This window comes from Microcaecilia unicolor, chromosome 5, assembly GCF_901765095.1.
Source record: "Microcaecilia unicolor chromosome 5, aMicUni1.1, whole genome shotgun sequence".
NCBI lineage: Eukaryota > Metazoa > Chordata > Amphibia > Gymnophiona > Siphonopidae > Microcaecilia > Microcaecilia unicolor.
In genome coordinates this window covers 217574666-217593986 of record NC_044035.1, presented here as the reverse complement: position 1 = coordinate 217593986, position 19321 = coordinate 217574666, and the positions used below count along the sequence as shown (strand labels likewise).

The window sequence follows — 19321 nt, the reverse complement described above, 5'->3', positions numbered from 1 at the left end:
GAGAGATGTGTAATCGTAGTACAAATTTATAATGTAACTCCCACCAGCTGGCATTGTCTGTTAAATGGTAAACTGACATTAGACATGATTCTAACTGGTCCGGTCTCATATTTAAGACTAATTCTTGGCTCCATTTCTGTGCTTCTTTAGAGAGCTCATATTTTCCAATTCTATCTCTCAACATGCCATGAAAGTATTTTAGTGGGGTGCGGAGTTGGGCTTCTAAATCCAACATACAGAAAATCACTTTTAATAAAAGTTGTTTATATGATGTAAATTGAGATGTTAACTGTGTTTCTCATTCCTCTTGTTCAGAGATGAAAAAGCTGGGATTCATAGGGAATACATTTGGTAATGGGAGCATAACATATGTCCATGATGTGAGCCTTATTACAAGGAAGGATGTAAGTATAGTTCTGAAAGTGCTGATACATTCCATAGCTGTCAATTTTCACATTATAATGGAGACAGAGTATTTGGTACACTATAGATGTACCATGTTAGGGGGGAAGTTGTCAAAGTGGGTTACTATTAAAATAGGTTATTTTAGCATTGGGTCTTATTGCATAACCCCCCCCCCCCCCCTTTGTCTGCCTATTACATCTTCCAGATTTTTATTTTTTCCCAGATTTTTATGCTTTCTCTCTGGTCTTGCCATCTTTATGTTCACTTTCTGCCAAAAATAATGTGTTTTCTTTAAAAGAACGCCCAAAACTTCAGTGCCAAACATGGTCATTTTCAAACCAGAAAAATGTCTATCTTGTGGTTTGAAGATCACCCTAGTTTAGATGTTTGTCTGCTCAGTGCGTCTTTCTTTTAGAGCCATTTCAAGCAAAAAAACAAGTCTTTGGGATGTCTGAGGGTCAGCAGTCCTACTAGACTGGCCACACAGTCATCTCAGCAGAGCAGTGGAGAGCCTAAGGGGCATTGCAGTGAACTTCACATAAAAGGTTCCAGGTACACTTCACCTCATAATCCCCTTATATTGTATGATGAGTCCTCCAGGATTAGCAAAAAATGTACTGTACCCATCTGTACACCACTACAGTAGCCTTTATGGCTGCAGGTGCCATCTATATGTGGATTCAGTAGGTTTTTTGGGGTGCTCACACTTTCCACCGCAAGTGTACGAGTTAGAGCGGGATATGGGCCTAGGTCCCCTTCTTTACAGTCCACTGCATCGACCACTAGGCTATGCCAGGGACCTGCTTGCTGTTCTAAAAAGACCATTATATCTGCAGCTATCATAGAGCCGGCTATGTACTGTTACTTTCACCTCTTAGGGGGATGAGACTGGAGCCTAGCCATGGGTGGATCCAGGTGGGCCTGGGCCCACACAGTTTGGGCTCAAGCTCACCCAGCAGCGTTGCACCCTTGACAAAGCAAGCTCAGCGCCTGTGGTCCTGCATCTCCCTCGTTTAAGTGTCACTTTCACTTCAAAGAGTCCCTGGCAGCAATTCCTGCATGCTGTCTGTTGCTAATCCAGAAGCCTCCTCTCTGCTGCATCCCGTCCAGCCCCAGGCAGAAACAGGAAGTTGTGACAGAGGGGGCAGGACACAGCAACGAGGTAGGTTCCAGGTTAGCAGCAGGCAGCGTGTGGGAATCGATGCCAGGGATCTGTTGAAGCAATAGGGAGAGTTGTGGGTGGGTGGGGGAGGGAAGGAGAGATGCTGCATGGGGGAAGGGGTGAAAGAGGGAGAATTCTTGGACATGAGGTGGATGGGAGGAAGGGAGAGATATAGCAATGGGGTGGAGAGGGGTGAGAAAGGGAGAAATCTTGTATATGGGGGTAAGGGAGGGAAGGAGAGATGCTGCATGGACTAGGGGCACGAGAGGGAGAATTGGACATGTGGTGGAGGAGAGGAAGGGAGAGATACAGCAATGGGGTGGAGGGGCAAGAAAGGGAGAAATCTTGTATATGAGGTGGGGGAGGGAAAGAGAGATGCTGCAATGGGGAGAGGGGTGCGAGAGGGAGTAATCGTATATGGGGTGGAGGAGGGAAAGAGAAATGCTGCAAGGGGGGAGGGGGCAAGAGAGGGAGAAATGTTGGACATGAGGTGGAGAGGAGGAATGGAGAGATACAGCAATGGGGTGGAGAGGGGCGAGAAAGGAAGAAATTTTACATATGGGTTGGAGGGGAGGGAGAAATGGTGGACATGATGGTGGAGGGGAGGAAGGGAGAGATGCTGCTTTGGGAGAGAGAGAGATGTTGGACAAGGGCACAAGGGAAAGAGAGAGAAATTGACAGTGGGAGAAATTTTGCATATGGAGTGGAGGGAGGGAGAAATGTTTGACATGATGGTGGAGGGGAGGAAGGGAGAGATGTTGAACTCAGGGCACAAGAGAGGGAGAGAGAGAAATGGACAGTGGGAGAGAGGCAGAAATGTTGGACATGGCAGTAGAAGGGAGGAAGGGAGAGAATGCTGCATGGAGGGTGGGGGAAGAGAGATATTGGACCCTGGGCACAAGGGAGGGAGGAAGAGAGAGAGGGAGAGATGTTGGACATGGGGGTGGATGAGCTGGAGGGAGAGATACATAGGAGATGGAGTGGAGAGAAACAGGAAAATGTTGGATCCAGGAGCAGAAGGGAGTAATGGAGAGATGCTGGACAATGGGAGTGAGGGAAGAGAGAGGAAGAAATGCTGGACCATGGGGGAGAGAGCAGGAGGGAAGAGAGAAGGGACAGGGAGATGTCAGGCTATGAGAATGGGGAGGGGAGAAATAGGGAGCAGCTGCTGGGCTAGAAGGGTGGAGGGAATGGTGAAAACCATGTAGGAGAGGTCAGGAAAGGGTGGCAAGGAAATGAAGGAGCAGATAGTGATTACAGAGGTATGGTAATGGGGAGTAGATTAAAGATGAAAGGAAATGGAGGGTTGGGGAAGATGGGAAATGGGAGCGCTAGTGGGTGAAAGAAGAAGATGGAAATTTAAAAAGGGTGAGAGGGTGAAATTTGATTTGACAGAGGCAGAAAAGAAAAAAAAAGTAAAGAACTAAAAAGGAACGATCAGTATGTCAGAGGCAGATGTAGTGAGGGAATAGACAAGAGAGAGGCAAAAAGACAAATGGGCAGCAGCTGCTTGAAGGAGAATTAGCAGACGATAGACAGGAAAACAGAACTGGAACCAACATGATGGAAAAATAAAATGTCCGGACCACAAAGGTAGAAAACCCATTTATTTTGAATGTTTTAAATGAAATATGTTAGCTTTGGGAAATGTACATAGCAAATATCTTTGTAATGTTTTCAGTAGAAAAGGAAATGTATTTCTGTTTTTATTTCTCCAGTGTTGCAGTACATGCTAAGTTTAAGTTCTTGGGGTTCCCAGTTCAATTTTTGTCTAAATATTTTTATTTTTAATTTGTGATCCCTTGTTTTGTATTTGGTGAGGGTCTGTGGGTGTGATAGTAATGGCAGGTGGAGAATTGGAGGGAAGGCATGGAGGAGAAGGAATTTGGGAGGGAGGCCCTCCTTTATTATCTGATCTGGGCCCTAACATTTTAACACCGGTCCTGACCCTTGCTGTATAGCTGGTGGGAAGCATCCCTAGCTGAGGGCCTCCTCCAAAGACGGCCAGAACTCCCTTCTATCAGGCTCTGCAGTCGGCAACTGCATCATTGAGCCACCGACAGCTAAGCATGTGAAGGGTGCCAGCATCAGTGGCTTAGGGACGTTGCTTTCTGCCAATCTTGGTAAAAGGGAGTTCTGACTACCTTCAGAGAAAGTCTTCATCTCACAGAGCTTGACAATCCATATTAGCTAATATGTTTATATTTTGAGGGTGGGAGTAGAGCCAGGCAGAGAAAATTTTGTGACCTACCCAAAATTGGCTGTCTGGCTATGCCACCTGGGTGGGAGGGGATCAGTGACCACTGGGGGGATTAAGGGGGGATCATGCCTTTATCCCTGCAGTGGTCATCTGGTCAGTTTGGGCACCTTTTTTGGCACTTAGTCGTTACTGAAACATATCTAGCCAAAAAGTCCTGTTTTTTTTTGCCCTGCAACATTTTGCAATGTTCCATTATCACTGAAAAATTTACAAATCATAAGCCCGCCCTAGTCCCCCGCCCAAACACACCTGCATAGAAAAACATTAAAAATTAGTTCCATATCATCATGCTGATCAATCCATAGACTGGTGGGTTGTGTCCATCTACCAGCAGGTGGAGATAGAGAGCAATCCTTTTGCCTCCCTATATGTGGTCATGTGCTGCCGGAAACTCCCCAGTATGTTCTCTATCTCAGCAGGTGGTGGTCACACACAGCAGCAGCTCTGGCTAGGCCTCCAAGCCTAATTTTTAGGTTTTGTTGAGTGCCTGGGGTTGAGGGCTCTTCTTGAGCAAGTTGCAAACCTGGTGGCGCCAGGTCCCTCCTTTCTCCCCCCTCCCGCTGGCTCCGTTAAAAAAAAAAAAAAAAAATTGAACGTCTTTAAGGGCGTTTATTTCGACGTTTATTTAAACGTTTATTGCAGCTACTCACTGGGACACCAGGTCGTTACAGCTCGGAGCGAGAAGCAGGTAATTTTTACCTTTTTATAGCGGGCAGGGGGTTCCCCGATTGATCTCCACGTGGCCTATGGCGTCGGAGGGCGAGGGCACGAAGAATCGCTCCCCGGACCGCGTGTGCGCTTCTAGCGGGGATGCGGGGGTTTTAAAATCAGATTCGCCCTTGTTGGGTGTCAGTTTGGAGGCCGGTCAGTGTCCCGGGTCTTCCTCCGGCGCGGCGGTTTTTCCCGCCATAAACGCCCATCCCCCGCTGCTCGCCTCCGCCATCTTGGCCGGCCACTCTGCTCGGACGGCTTCTTCTTGGGGCCGCCCTTGAGCTGGGAGACGTTCATGCCATGGCCGCCCTTGATTTGGGCGACGGCAAAAAAGCGGCTAAAGTTAAGCACCGTTCTTCCCGCGCGGCTCCTTCGCGGAGTGTCGCGCCGGACGCCATCTTGGATGCGCAGCATGGTTCTCCCCCGCTCTTGCGAGCGCCGGTTGAGGGTGCGTCTAGGGCTGTGGCCCAAGCTGCTGAAGTGCACAGTCTGGGGGGTTTCTCCCCCGAGTTTATTTTGCTGCTGCATCAGGCCTTTCTTATGCAAAATGCTGCCCCTTCTCCCTTGTCCGATAAAGGGGTTGAGGCCCCCGGAAGTAAAACGCCCTCGGGTGGATGCCCAGGCCTTAGAGGACGCTGTTTCCTCTGATGTAGATGAGGGCAGCGTATCTGAGTTCTCCCAACGGTCCTTGGGGATTCCTTGGAGGAGACGGATTCCCGCTCGGATGGAGCGGATGACCCCTCTGCAGCACGGATCTTTCGCTCAGAGGATTTGCCCAACCTGTTTAATGCAGGCCATGAGCATTTTGAAGATTTCCTCTCCGGAGGACGTCTCTCCCTCAGCCCCTGTTGGCTCCGCCATTATGCTGGGGACGAAGCGCCCGCCTAGAACTTCCACGTGCATGATGCCATGCACACCTTAATTTCGGCTCAATGGATGTTCCGGAAGCGAGCCTCAAAGTGGCTAGGGCTATGTCCCGCCTCTATCCTTTGCCTGAAAGTGAGCGTGAGGCCTTGTTTGGCCTACCGTGGATTCTTTAATCACTGCGGTGACTAAGGAAAACGGCGTTGCCGGTGGAAGGTGGCACGGCACTAAAGGACGCCCAAGACAGAAGATTGGAGGCGGCCTTAAGGTCGTCCTTCGAGGCGGCTGCCTTAAGTTTGCAGGCCTCAGTTTGCGGCTCCTATGTGGCCAGGGCGTGCCTGACGTTGGTGCAGCGGGCTTCCCCCTCGGATCCTTCCTTGAGGGCTGGCTGGCCGGCCCTGGAATCGGGCTTGGCTTATTTGGCAGACTTACTGTATGATGTCTTGAGAGCCTCGGCTAAAGGCATGGCTCAGACAGTCTCTGCGCGGCGCTGGCTTGGCTGAAACATTGGGTCTGCGGACCACGCCTCTAAGTCCCGCCTGGCTAAGTTGCCTTTTAAAGGCAAGCTGCTCTTTGGGGTCGAGCTGGACAAAATCGTGACCGATCTCGGCACGTCTAAGGGCAAGAGGTTACCAGAGGTCAGGGCTCGGGCCAGTGCTCGCCCCGGGATCTCCAGAGGACGGTTTCAAGAAGCCCGTCGGTACCGCCCGGGCAAGTCGGGCTCCTCTGCCCCCTCTTCCTTCAAGAGGAACTTCTCCCCCAAGCAACATTCCTTTCGCAGAGACCGCCGTCCCGGAGGTACGCCCTCCGGTCCTCCCCCAGGGTCTTGTAACCAATGACGGGGTCTTGGTCCATGGCCCAGTGCAGATTGGAGGACGGCTGTCCTCGTTTCTGGGCGAGTGGACCAAAGTAACTTCAGACGCTTGGGTGCTGGAAGTCATCAGAGACGGCTACAAGCTAGAGTTCTGCCGACCCTTAAGAGACGGGTTTGTACTCTCTCCCTGCAAGTCTCCGGTCAAAGCTGTGGCAGTGCAGCAGACCTTGGATAACCTGATCCGCCTGGGTGCGGTCGTTCCGGTGCCAGAAAATCAGATTGGCAAGGGACGTTACTCCATTTACTTTGTGGTACCAAAGAAAGGAGGTTCTGTCCGGCCTATCCTCGACCTCAAAGGGGTCAATCGGGCCTTGAAAGTGCGGCACTTTCGCATGAAGACTCTCCGCTCTGTTATAGCGGCAGTGAAGGCAGGAGAGTTCTTGGCTTCCTTGGACATCAAGGAAGCGTACCTGCATATTCCCATCTGGCCTCCTCATCAACGCTTTCTGCGTTTTGCAGTCCTGGGACGACACTTTCAGTTCAGAGCCCTCCCTTTCGGGTTGGCTACTGCTCCGCGGACCTTTTCCAAAGTAATGGTGGTCATTTCGGCCTTCCTGCGAAAGGAAGGAGTACAAGTCCATCCTTATCTGGACGACTGGTTGATCCGAGCCCCCTCTTATGCAGAGTGCGGCAAAGCTGTGGACCCGGGGTAGTTGCTCTTTGAGCTCCCTGGGATGGATCATCAACTGGGAGAAGAGCCAGCTGCGCCCGACTCAGTCCCTGGAGTATCTGGGAGTTCGATTCGACACCCAAGTGGGCAGAGTGTTCCTGCCAGACAATCGGATTGTCAAACTTCAGGCTTCAGGTGGACCAGTTCCTAGTAGCCTCTCCCTCTTCGGGCTTGGGACTATGTGCAGCTGTTGGGCTCTATGACGGCCACGATGGAAAGTAGTGCCCTGGGCCAGGGCTCATATGAGACCACTACAACACTCTCTGCTGCAGTGCTGGACTCCGATGTCGGAGGATTATGCTGTGCGCCTTCCCTTGGACCCAGCAGTGCGCAAGGCGCTGAGCTGGTGGATGCAGACAGACAAGTTGTCTGCGGGAATGCCTCTGGTGACCCGGAGTGGATTGTCGTCACGACGGACGCCTCTTTGTCGGGCTGGGGAGCCCACTGCTTGGGGAAGGACAGCGCAGGGGCTCTGGTCTCCTGCAGAGGCAAAGTGGTCTATCAACCTCCTGGAACTCAGAGCCATTCGGTTGGCGCTTTTGGAGTTCATCCCGGTACTGGCGTTGAAGGCCAGTACGGGTCCTGTCGGACAATGCCACGGCTGTGGCCTATGTCAACCGCCAGGGAGGTACAAGAGCGCCCCTCTAGCCAAGGAGGCCATGAATCTATGCCAGTGGGCGGAAGCGAACCTGGAACAGCTGTCAGCGGCCCCACATGTGCCGGAGTCATGAATGTCAAGGCGGACTTTCTCAGTCGCCATACCTTGGAGCCCGGAGAGTGGCAGCTATCTGCTCGGCGTTCTTGGACATCACGAAGCGCTGGGGCCAGCCGAGCCTAGATCTGATGGCGTCATCGGCCAATTGCCAGTGCCCGCGCTTTTCAGCAGAGGACGGGACCCTCGATCCCTGGGAGTAGATGCTCTTCTCCAACAGTGGCCGACACAAGAGCTTCTCTATGTGTTCCCGCCCTGGCCCATGTTGGGCAGGGTGCTAGACCGGGTGGCAAGCATCCGGGCCGGATAATCCTGGTGGGTCCGGATTGGCCCAACGTCCCTGGTATCGGATTTGATTAGGCTCTCAGTCGACGATCCTCTGCGGCTGCCAGTGGAGCAGGGCCTGTTACATCAGGGTCCCGTGGTGATGGAGGATCCCTCCCCCTTTGGTCTTACGGCCTGGCTATTGAGCGGCAGCGTCTGAGAAAGAAGGGCTTCTCAGACAAGGTCATCGCCACTATGCTGAGAGCGAGGAAGCGCTCTACTTCTACTGCTTACGCCAGGGTTTGGCGTATCTTTGCAGCGTGGTGTGAAGCAGGCTCACTTTCTCCCTTCACTGCTCCAATTTCTTCAGTGTTGGCGTTCCTGCAAGAAGGTCTGGAGAAAGGCCTGTCGCTCAGTTCCCTTAAAGTCCAGGTAGCGGCTCTGGCTTGCTTCAGGGGCCGCCTGAAGGGTGTTTCCCTGGCTTCGCAGCCAGATGTGGTGCGCTTTCTCAAGGGAGTTAATCACCTGCGCCCTCCTCTGCACTCAGTGGTGCCTGCGTGGAATCTCAACCTGGTGCTAAGAGCATTGCAGAAGCCGCCTTTTGAACCCTTGTCGAGGGCATCTCTGAAAGACCTGACGTTGAAAGCAGTCTTTTTGGTGGCTATCACTTCAGCCAGAAGAGTTTCCGAGCTCCAGGCACTCTCATGTCGAGAGCCTTTTCTGCAGTTCACTGAGGCAGGAGTGACTATTCACACAGTGCCTTCCTTCCTGCCCAAGATTGTTTCTCGCTTCCATGTGAATCAGCAGCTCTGTCTCCCTTCCTTTCGTAGGGAGGACTACCCAGAGGAATACTCTGCTCTCAAATATCTGGATGTGAGACGTGTCATCATCAGATACTTGGAAGTGACCAATGATTTCCGGAAATCGGATCATCTGTTTGTCCTGTTTGCAGGTCCGCGTAAGGGTCTGCAGGCTGCTAAGCCTACAGTGGCAAGATGGGTCAAGGAAGCCATTGCAGCGGCTTATGTGGCTGCGGGGAAGGTGCCGCCTATCCAGCTGAAGGCTCACTCCACTAGAGCTCAGGCGGCCTCTATGGCAGAGGCCGGGTCCGTCTCCTTGGAAGAGATTTGTAAGGCGGCAACTTGGGCTTCGGCCCATACCTTCTCCAGGCATTACCGCTTGACTGTGGCTGCTCGGGCGGAGGCCCGGTTTGGAGCTTCAGTGTTGAGGTCAGGGATTTCAATGTCCCGCCCTGGGTGAGTACTGCTTCGGTACATCCCACCAGTCTATGGATTGATCAGCATGATGATATGGAAGGTAAAATTATGTATCATACCTGATAATTTTCTTTCCATTAATCATAGCTGATCAATCCATAGTCCCTCCCAGATATCTGTATTGGTTATATTCTGGTTACATTTCAGGTTCAAGTTTAGTCTTCAGTTCCTGTTCAGGAGGACTTCGTGTTCAAGTTTTTCAATGGATTCTTCAAGAGTTGAGACGAATTTGTGTTACAGTGAGCTGCTGCATTACTCTCCCCTCCGTTTTACGGGGCTGGATTGAGACTTAAATTCTGCCGGCGCTCCCTCCCGCTTCGTGTGGCAGTAGGGCAGCTTTGTACCCCTCCCGCTTCGGCGGTGTTAGGGTCAGTCAGCTCCTCCCGCGGTTGCGGTTGCAGGATAAGCCAGATCCCCCCGCATCGGCGGGTGTGGTGTCCCTCCCCCGCTCGGCGGGGATGAGCTGGACGGATTCCCCTCCCCCACTTGTGTGGGGATGAGCTGGGTTAATTCCCCTCCCCCGTTTCGGCGGTGGTGAGCTGGGCAGAGTGTCCCTTTGTGGGTGTAATTCTCTAAGTGCTGAGTCCTGCGGATGGAGCTTGGATATCGACATACTGAGGAGTTTCCGGCAGCACATGACCACATATAGGGAGGCAAAAGGATTGCTCTCTATCTCCACCTGCTGGTAGATGGACACAACCCACCAGTCTATGGATTGATCAGCTATGATTAATGGAAAGAAAATTATCAGGTATGATACATAATTTTACCTTTTGAAAATAGCGATTTGGATGTTTTTATGAAAAAAAATGTCCATCTGCTGCTTTGTGCCATTTTCTTGACATTTTTCTGTTTCAAAAATGAGCCCCATAACATCTAAAGACAGAACATATGTGGTATCAAAATTTGATGTGCAACAGCAACATTGAATAACACATAAATTGATCCAATAAAAGATAACACAGACTGCAAATAATTGAGCATTTGTTGGTTGAACCTTGGGAGATAACCAGCAGTCAAATGATGTTCAAGTGCTTGTATTTGGTTCCATAGGTGAAAGAATTAGGCGACATAGATTTTGTGTTTGGAGCCATACCTGATACTAGAGGCTACATTGCCCACCCCTCTGGTAAGAGATGTTCTGTAAAGACATACTATTTAAGAGAGTGCACGCATATAAGTCATGTGATATGCACTGCAAGCAGTGATGAAGGAATGTCTAAACAGATTTCTTGGAAAAACTTCTGATCATGTGTGGGAAGGTACCTTAGTGACACCATATCAGCACACTAAACATTTGGAAAAAATCCAACCCATTTCCAAGGTAAATATAGTGTCATCTGAAAACAACTCATCCTTCTATTGACAACTTTTGCCAGCTACTATAATTCACCAATCATATCTGATATTGTCACATTCACAGAGGACTCTACAGACTTATGAGGAGGTAATTTAGTAACCGGTTACCTGTAAAATAATTCAAATACCGTGCCTAATTTATGTCTGTTTTATTAAGATATGCAAACCAAAACTGGTGCACAAAATTTCTTCTAATATATTGAATCAGTGCTTCTCAACCCAGTCCTTGGGGCGCACCTAGGCAGACCGGTTTTCAGGATATACACAATGAATATGCATAGAATAGAGTGGCAAACCAAGTAGGCAGTGCATTCAAATCTTTCTCATGCATATTCATTGTAGATATCCTGAAAATCTGACTGGCTGGGTTGAGAAGCACTGTATTAAATGTTAGAACAGCATTTCATGTGTTTTTTTTATTACATATTTGTTCTCCTTGATATAAAATTCTTGTAGTAGAGGTATCATTATATCACTGCTACAGGAACAAACTGTTAGCCTTTGTTCAAATATTATCATATTCCTCTTCAAAATACCACATTTTTCAGAATGAAATAATTCACCAGTCATTAAAAATATATAAACAGTTTTAATGTGTTCTATACCTAATATGTATTTTTGTTCAATTTATATATTTACAATATTGCATAAAGAGTTTACATTGCTCTTGCACAAAGTAACACTTGGGGCAGTGTCTCCAAATGGGTCAGTTTTGCGCATACACTATGACCAGTAATGACTCTCATTCCTAAAACAGGGTATGTGGCGTATGATCTTGATAGACTGGCCACACAGACATCCCAAGAGAGCAGTGGGGCTCCCTATGGGGCACTGCTGTGAACTTCATATAAAAGCTCCCAGGTACACATCTCTCCGTTACCCCCTTATCTTTTCTGCTGAACCCTCCAAACCCACTGCCTCCAACTGTACACCACTACAATAAACCTTATGGGTGAAGGGGTCACCTATATAAGGGGTACAGTAAGTTTTTAGTGAGCTTTGGAGGGCTCACACTTTCCACCACAAGTGTGACAGGTAGAGTGAGACTGGGTGTCTAAATGGCAGATGACATTTAATGTGAGCAAGTGCAAAGTGATGCATTTGGGGAAGAGGAACCCGAATTATAGCTAAGTAAAGGGATCTAGGTGTAGTCATTGATGATACGTTGAAACCCTCTACTCAGTGTGCAGTGGTGGCTAAGAAAGCAAATAGAATGTTAGGTATTATTAGGAAAGGAATGGAAAACAAAAATGAGGATGTTATAATGCCTTTGTATCGCTCCATGGTGCGATCGCACCTTGAGTATTGTGTTCAATTCTTGCTCACATTAAACATCATCTGCCATTTAGATACCCAGTCTCGTAAGATCCTCTTGTAATTTTTCACAATCCTCTTGTGATTTAACTTTAAATGACTTTGTGTCATCAGCAAATTTAGTTACCTCACTAGTTACTCCCATCTCTAGATCATTTATAAATATGTTTAAAACCAGCGGTCCCAGCACAGATCCCTGGGGAACCCCACTATCTACCCTTCTCCATTAAGAATACCGACTATTTAACCCTACTCTCTGTTTTCTATCTTTTAAACAGTTTTTAATCCACAATAGGACACTACCTCCTATCCCATGACTCTTCAATTTCCTCTGGAGTCGTTCATGAGGTACTGTATCAAATGCCTTTTGAAAATCCAGATACAAAATATCGACCGGCTCACCTTTATCAATATGTTTGTTCTCCCTTTCAAAGAAATATAATAGATTAGTAAGGCAAGATTTCCCTTCACTAAATCCATGTTGGCTTTGTCTCATTAATTCATGCTTTTGGATATGTTCTTTAATCTTGTTCTTTATAATAGTCTCTACCATTTTGCTCGGCACCGACGTCAGGCTCAACGGTCTGTAATTTCCCAGATCTCCTCTGGAACCTTTTTTAAAAATCAGCGTTACATTGGCCACCCTCCAGTCTTCCGGAACCGAGATTTGCTAGTCTTAATTTGTCAAATTGCACCATTACATCCTTCAGGTTTATAGAGATTTCATTCAGTTTCTCTGACTGTTTAGCTTTAAATACATTTTCTGGCACTGGTATCTCTCCCAGATCTTCCTCGGTGAAGACCGAAGCAAAGAATTCGTTTACTCTCTCCATTGTGGTTTTGTCTTCCCTGAGTGCCCCTTTTACCCCTTGGTCATCTAGCGGTCCAACCAATTCTTTTGCTAGCTTTTTGCTTTTAATATACCTAATATAATATACTATATGTTTTTGCCTCCATCGCAATCTTTTTTTCAAAGTCCCTTTGCCTTTCCTTATCAGCACTTTGCATTTGACTTGCCATTCCTTATGCTGTTTCTTATTATTTTCAGTTGGTTCCTTCTTCTTTTCTTTTAGTTCTAATAGCTTCCTTTGCTTCACTTTTTAACCATGCCGGCTGTCGTTTGCTCTTCCTTCCGCCTTTTTTAATACATGGAATATATTTGGCCTGGGCTTCCAGGATGGTATTTTTGAACAGCATCCATGCCTGATGTACATTTTTGACCTTGGGATCTGTATTTGTGGACCTTTTCTTGTTTACTGATAACTCCTTAGTGCCAGTACCATGTTCTTATATTAATGCTAGGTCAGTGAACATTAGTGTTAAATGAGCAAGATAGCCCTGTATTATCTCATTTATGTGCATCAGGTTATAATATTCTCCACTTTCCAAGACTGGATAGAGGAAGAGGGTGCTTAGCTGTAATTTATAAGAACTTTTTTCATTTATCACTAATTAATTCAGTAGTGCAGCCTGAAAGAAATCTCGGTGAACCTGGAAGACATACTGATCCAAATCAACAAATTAAAGAGTAATAAATCACCTTGACAGGGTATTGAAAGAACTCAGACATGAAATTGCTGATCTGCTGTTAGTGATCTGAAACCTGTTGAAATCGTCCGTAGTGCCTGAAGATTGGAGGTGGCCAATGTAACACCAGTTGTTCAAAAGAGTTCCAGTGGTGATCCAGGAAAATTACAGACCGGTAAGCCTGACTTCAGTGCCTGGGAAAATAGTGGAAACTATTATAAAGAATAAAATTATGGAACACAGACAAACATGATTTAATGGGACAGAGTCTTGCCTTACCAATCTGCTTCATTTCTTTGAAGGCATGAATAAACATGTGGATAATGGTGAGCCGGTTGCTCATGAGGTGTCTCCTCTGGAACCTTTTTTAAAAATCAGCGTTACATTGAATACTGCCGACACCTGCATAACCTTGGGCTTTTCCCTAGTGCCGCCCCTGACCTGCCCACGTTTTGTTTGGGTGGTTCGGGATATTTAGTGGCACTGTTCGGTTAAGTGCATCTGAATATCCCTGGTTATGTGCTGGGAAGCTATTTAAGTGAGAAGGAGAGGCTCCTGCCCACTTAAATTGCTTTGAATATCAACCGCTGAGTTTTTTTGGGATCTACGAATGACAATATTTGCAAACCCATAAGAACACTATATTTACGGTATCATAAAGGGAGTATGAGTGAGGTCCTTTCTCCAATTATGTCAATATCTAATTATATTTAAAAAATTGTAAAATATAACAAAATTTGTAGTAATGACATACACTGAAATGTGCAAACACCTCTGGTTAGACCCAGCTTTTCTGTTGTGGTCACAAATATAGGGGCCCTTTTACCAAGCGACGGTAAAAGCTGGCCCACGGCGTCGACGTGGGATTACCGCAAGCTGGGACCACCTTTTACCACAGCAGGTAAAAGAGTTTTTTAAAAAAGGAGGCAGGAAAACCAGGTTTTTCAGCAGTGGACAAGGAGGGGGCTCACGTGTCTGAAAACACTATTAGATTTAGAAGGGAAAATTAAACCTTTAAGACAACTTATACCTGCTGATGCTGAAAAATGGGGGGATGTATTTGGATATGGCCAGATAAAACACTGTGTTCAAACACTCAATGTAGGACTTAAGTTTCAATTGGGGGAAAAAATTAAACAGTTTTATAATGAAATATCAGAGGAAGCTCCCACAATTTCACAGCTCCAAAAACAACTGTGGACTTTGGGGCCAGGTAGGGATTGGTCTCTGCTTCGCCGCAGATGGGAGGCAGATACAAAAGTAGATTTAAGTAATTGGGACATAGCAGCCTACATTCGGAACATCGCTAAATTGATTAGTGGTGCAAATTATAGAGAATGTGCATTTAGAGTGGCACACAGAGCATATTTTACACAACGCCAGCTCTTTAGAATGGGAGGGATTGACACACCAACCTGTTTGAAATGCACGCTGGAGGAAAACTCGTTCTATCACGCATTTTGGGAATGCACAAAGATACAGCTTTTTTGGAAAAGGATAGTGGCCTTTATGAATTCAATCACATCGCGTAACATAGTAGGCACCCCGCTGCAATTACTATTGGACTGCCCAGGGGCATTCCGTGGCTTTACGGCAGACGAAATATTGCTAAGTTGCAAGTTATGTTTAGTGGCAAAAAAATGCATTTTGCAATGCTGGACCTCGGATAAATCCCCAGAATACTGGCATTGGCGAAACCAAGTGCATCTTTTAATGACATGGGAAGCAAGAGATGCAAAAGGATTTTGTCGTCGAAAAAAAATGTTGCCTTAAAATCTGGGGGCCTATGTTGGATATACTATCGCAGAGAGGCCGGAGTCTCATACTCAACACACTCTGATAAAACTATAGAATAATGGTACACATACATGAACCCATAAGTACAAATATGCTTTTAGTGAACATCAGGAAGGGGAAGGGTGGGGGGAGGAACTAAAGGGGGGAAAGGTGGGTAAAAAAATGCATAAGATGAATGTGATGTTTATTTAACAAAAACCCCTTAAATGTTTGGATGTTAATGAGAATGTTTGGGAGGGTAGGAAGGGGAAGGGGGGGGAATGACAAAAACATTGATGATGGAATTTATTGATGTATGCACGTTAGTATGCTGTATTATTTACAATGTCAAATGTTAGATATACTGGCAATGTTTAAAATGTTGAATCATCAATAAAAAAGTTGAAATATAAAAAAGGAGGCAGTAAATGGCCATGCGGTTATATAAAAAATTGACGCACGGCCATTTACTGCAGTAACCCAGCAGTAATTGGGCAGCATGCGGTGTTGCCAGATTACCACCAGGCATGCCCACTCCTCGCCCATCAGTGCCAGAAAATTAAAAATAATTTCTATTGCTGGAAATGGTGAGCAGCAGACCTAGAATTACCACTAGGCTCCTGGGCAAGCCCAGCAGTAAACTCGGCACTAGCCCTACTGCCTCTTCGTAAAAGAGCCCCATAGTGTGGGTCTAGCTGTAATTTTTCTCTTTTTTGTTGATGTTTTTCAATAAAATCGAACATGGTACCAGAAGATTGGAGGGTGTCCAATGTTACGCCGATTTTTAAAAAAGGTTCCAGAGGAGATCCAGGAAATTATAGACTAGTGAGCCTGACATCGGTGCCGGGCAAAATGGTAGAGACTATTATAAAGAACAAAATTATAGAGCATATTCAAAAACATGGCTTAATGTGACAAACCCAACATGGATTTAGTGAAGGAAAATCTTGCCTCACCAATCTATTACATTTCTTTGAAGGGGTGAACAAACATATGGATAAAGGTGAGCCAGTCGATATTGTGTATCTGGATTTTCAAAAGGCGTTTGACAAAGTACCTCATGAAAGACCAGAGGAAATTGGAGAGTCATGGGATAGGAGGTAGTGTTCTATTGTGGATTAAAAACTGGTTAAAAGATAGAAAACAGAGAGTAAGGTTAAATGGTCAGTATTCTCAATGGAGAAGGGTAGATAGTGGGGTTCCCCAGGGGTCTTTGCTGGGACTGCTGGTTTTAAACATATTTATAAATGATCTAGAGATGGGAGTAACTAGTGAGGTAATTAGATTTGCTGACGACACAAAGTTATTCAAAGTTGTTAAATCACAAGAGGATTGTGAAAAATTACAAGAGGACCTTACGCGACTGGGAGACTGGGCGTCTAAATGGCAGATGACGTTTAATGTGAGCAAGTGGAAAGTGATGCATGTGGGAAAGAGGAACCCGAATTATAGCTAAGTAAAGGGATCTAGGTGTAGTCATTGATGATACGTTGAAACCCTCTGCTCAGTGTGCAGTGGTGGCTAAGAAAGCAAACAGAATGTTAGGTATTATTAGGAAAGGAATGGAAAACAAAAATGAGGATGTATCACTACATGGTGCGATCGCACCTTGAGTATTGTGTTCAATTCTGGTCACCGCATCTCAAAAAAGATATAGTGGAATTAGAAAAAGTACAGAGAATGGCGACGAAAATGATAAAAGGGATGGGAAGATTTCCCTATGAGGAAAGGCTGAAGCGGCTAGGGATCTTCAGCTTTGAGAAAAGACAGCTGAGGGGAGAAATGATAGAGGTCTATAAAATAATGAGTGGAGTGGAACGGGTAGACTTGAATCGCTTGTTTACTCTTTCCAAAAATACTAGGACTATGGGCACGCGATGAAACTACAAAGTAGTAAATTTAAAACAAATCTGAGAGAATTTTTCTTCACTCAATGTGTAATTAAACTCTGGAATTTGTTGCCAGAGAATGTAGGTTTGGATGACTTCCTAAAGGAAAGGTCCATAGACCATTATTAAAATGGATTTGGTGAAAATCCACTGCTTATTACTAGGATACGCAGCATAAAATATATTGTACTTTTTGGGATCTTGCCAGGTACTTGTGGCCTGGATTGGCCACTGTAAGAAACAGGATGCTGGACTTGATGGATCTTCGGTCTGTCCCAGTATGGCAGTACTTATGTATAAGAGATAAAGCATATGGGGTCAGTTTTCAAAAGAAGTTCTGTGTTTTGCAGCCACCATTTAATATGTAACTTTGCTATCTGCGTGTTTTCAGCTTCTGTATGTGTAATAATGGGCTTAAAATACGTCTGTGACAAAACTGTGGGTTTTAAGCCTGTAAAACTGTATTATTTCTTGGTGTATTTCTAGTTTGGCCAGCAGGTGGTGCTTGTTTATTTTTAAAACTGTTACAGATAACTCAGATAAGAGTTAACCTGCAGTGATGTGGCCAGCTATTTTGTAAAACTTGTTTTGGGATCTGATTGGCCCAGAAGCTCAAAATTCAGTTAGGATGTACTGGCTTTTTCTCCAGTCTTAGCCAGGGAGAAAAGAGAGAAGGATCTCTTTGCTGAGGCCCTGTGAACAGCTATATGTCCTGATCTCCTCAGGTACTATTTAGATAGTAAACAAATGTTTAGTTAGTTTTATAATTGATTCATATTTCAGTTACCTGTTATTGTTTTGCTGATTGCATTTTTTCTGTTCATTGTTCAGATTTTTCATGACAATAAACATTTTTAGTTTATTGCCTCTGCTTTTCTGGACTGACTAAGAATCCTGGTGGTTTGTGTGTTGGGTCTGTAAGTGCTTTCTGGGAATTGTGGGACCACTGGGAGTGTGGCCCCCAGTAACCTAGAAATTACTAGGTATAATTGGAGAACGGGAGACTCGCCCAGAGGCAGTTGGGACCCAGTCGGTGGGAGGAGGGTACTAGTGTAGAGCAGAAGCAGCAAGCGGACCTCAGCTGTGCTGGGGATAGACCCTCTAAATGGTCGTGGGGGTAGCCCAGGCAGATGGCTAGGCGTTTCGTGACAACATCTAACTGCCCTGATATCCATATAGTGGAGGGATGGAGAGAGAGCAAAGCAACAGTAGATAGGCAAAATTGTCCCGATAACAGCTATATTAAGCCACTAAGAAAATATTGAAGATGGTAGTTGCTGCTGCTGAACAGTCTTCCTATAACTTTAAGCCATTATCATTGTTAGAGATGTACCTGTCTGATTTCATTCTGTCCTGATTCTTTGAGGCATCTTTCCCATTTTTTAGGCAACCTTGCTCAAGGCTGCACAGTTTCTAACCCAGAACTCCCAAAATAAAACTGCACTGTCAATCTCTGAAAACATCTACAAGATACTATGTTTATATCCTTGGTGACAGATGTACTATTACCTTTGTGAGCAGCAGGGTATTCTTTGTGGCCAGTAACTACGGTTTTATATATGTTCTTCTATCCTACTACAGATTGGTATTTTTATCAGTATTACCGCATTTTGAGCTATGTGCAGCCACAAGCCAATAATCCAAAATGCTTCTTCTGGATGTTTGTGGATAATCTGGTGCTGGATGAAGAAGTTAAAGATGCAGCGACATTTCGATTCCTTGAGGTACAAGAACTGCACTGTGGGGCTTTAGAAACTCAGACCGTGCTGACAGCACTGAGGAATTACAGTGCAAGAGAAAAGTTATGATTTTTTTTAAACATTTCACAGGGAAAGGGTGGCATTGAAAGGCAGGCTAGTAGTTCTGGCAGAGGAAGAAGTAGTGACATAAAATACTAGGGTGATGTAAAAACTGTGATTTTCAACCAAGACTACATGGAAGCCTACTGAGGGCACATGGAAAAGGCAGCCTGAACTGCTAGAGACAATCACCTGCCACTGTTGCTAGAAGAACCAGTCTTCTTGTTCTTATTAATCCATAGCTAGTATCAATCTTTACTGTCTCCTAGATCACTTGTGGCATCCTTCAGTCATGTAGCAGCTGGGGAGCAGGCACAATGGCCACCACTAATATGAGATGAGCAAGAGAAACAACTAATCAGAGAATAGGCAGCAGTACTGCAGAAATCAGTAAAAGTATTGTGCTTCATATCCTATACTATACTACTGTACTGTAAAATGTCTTATATTCCACATTT

General features: G+C 46.0%; 1 protein-coding gene across 2 annotated transcripts in view; it reads left to right on the top strand.

Moving 5' to 3' along the window:
* Positions 1-19321, top strand: part of DNMT3L (DNA methyltransferase 3 like) — a 232382-nt gene that overhangs the window by 154698 nt on the left and 58363 nt on the right. For both annotated transcript variants that reach the window (XM_030204938.1, XM_030204937.1), the window contains 3 exons: positions 316-404; positions 10253-10328; positions 18646-18788. In XM_030204938.1, coding sequence (XP_030060798.1) covers positions 316-404; positions 10253-10328; positions 18646-18788 — 308 coding nt within the window. The remainder of the gene's footprint in view (positions 1-315; positions 405-10252; positions 10329-18645; positions 18789-19321) is intronic.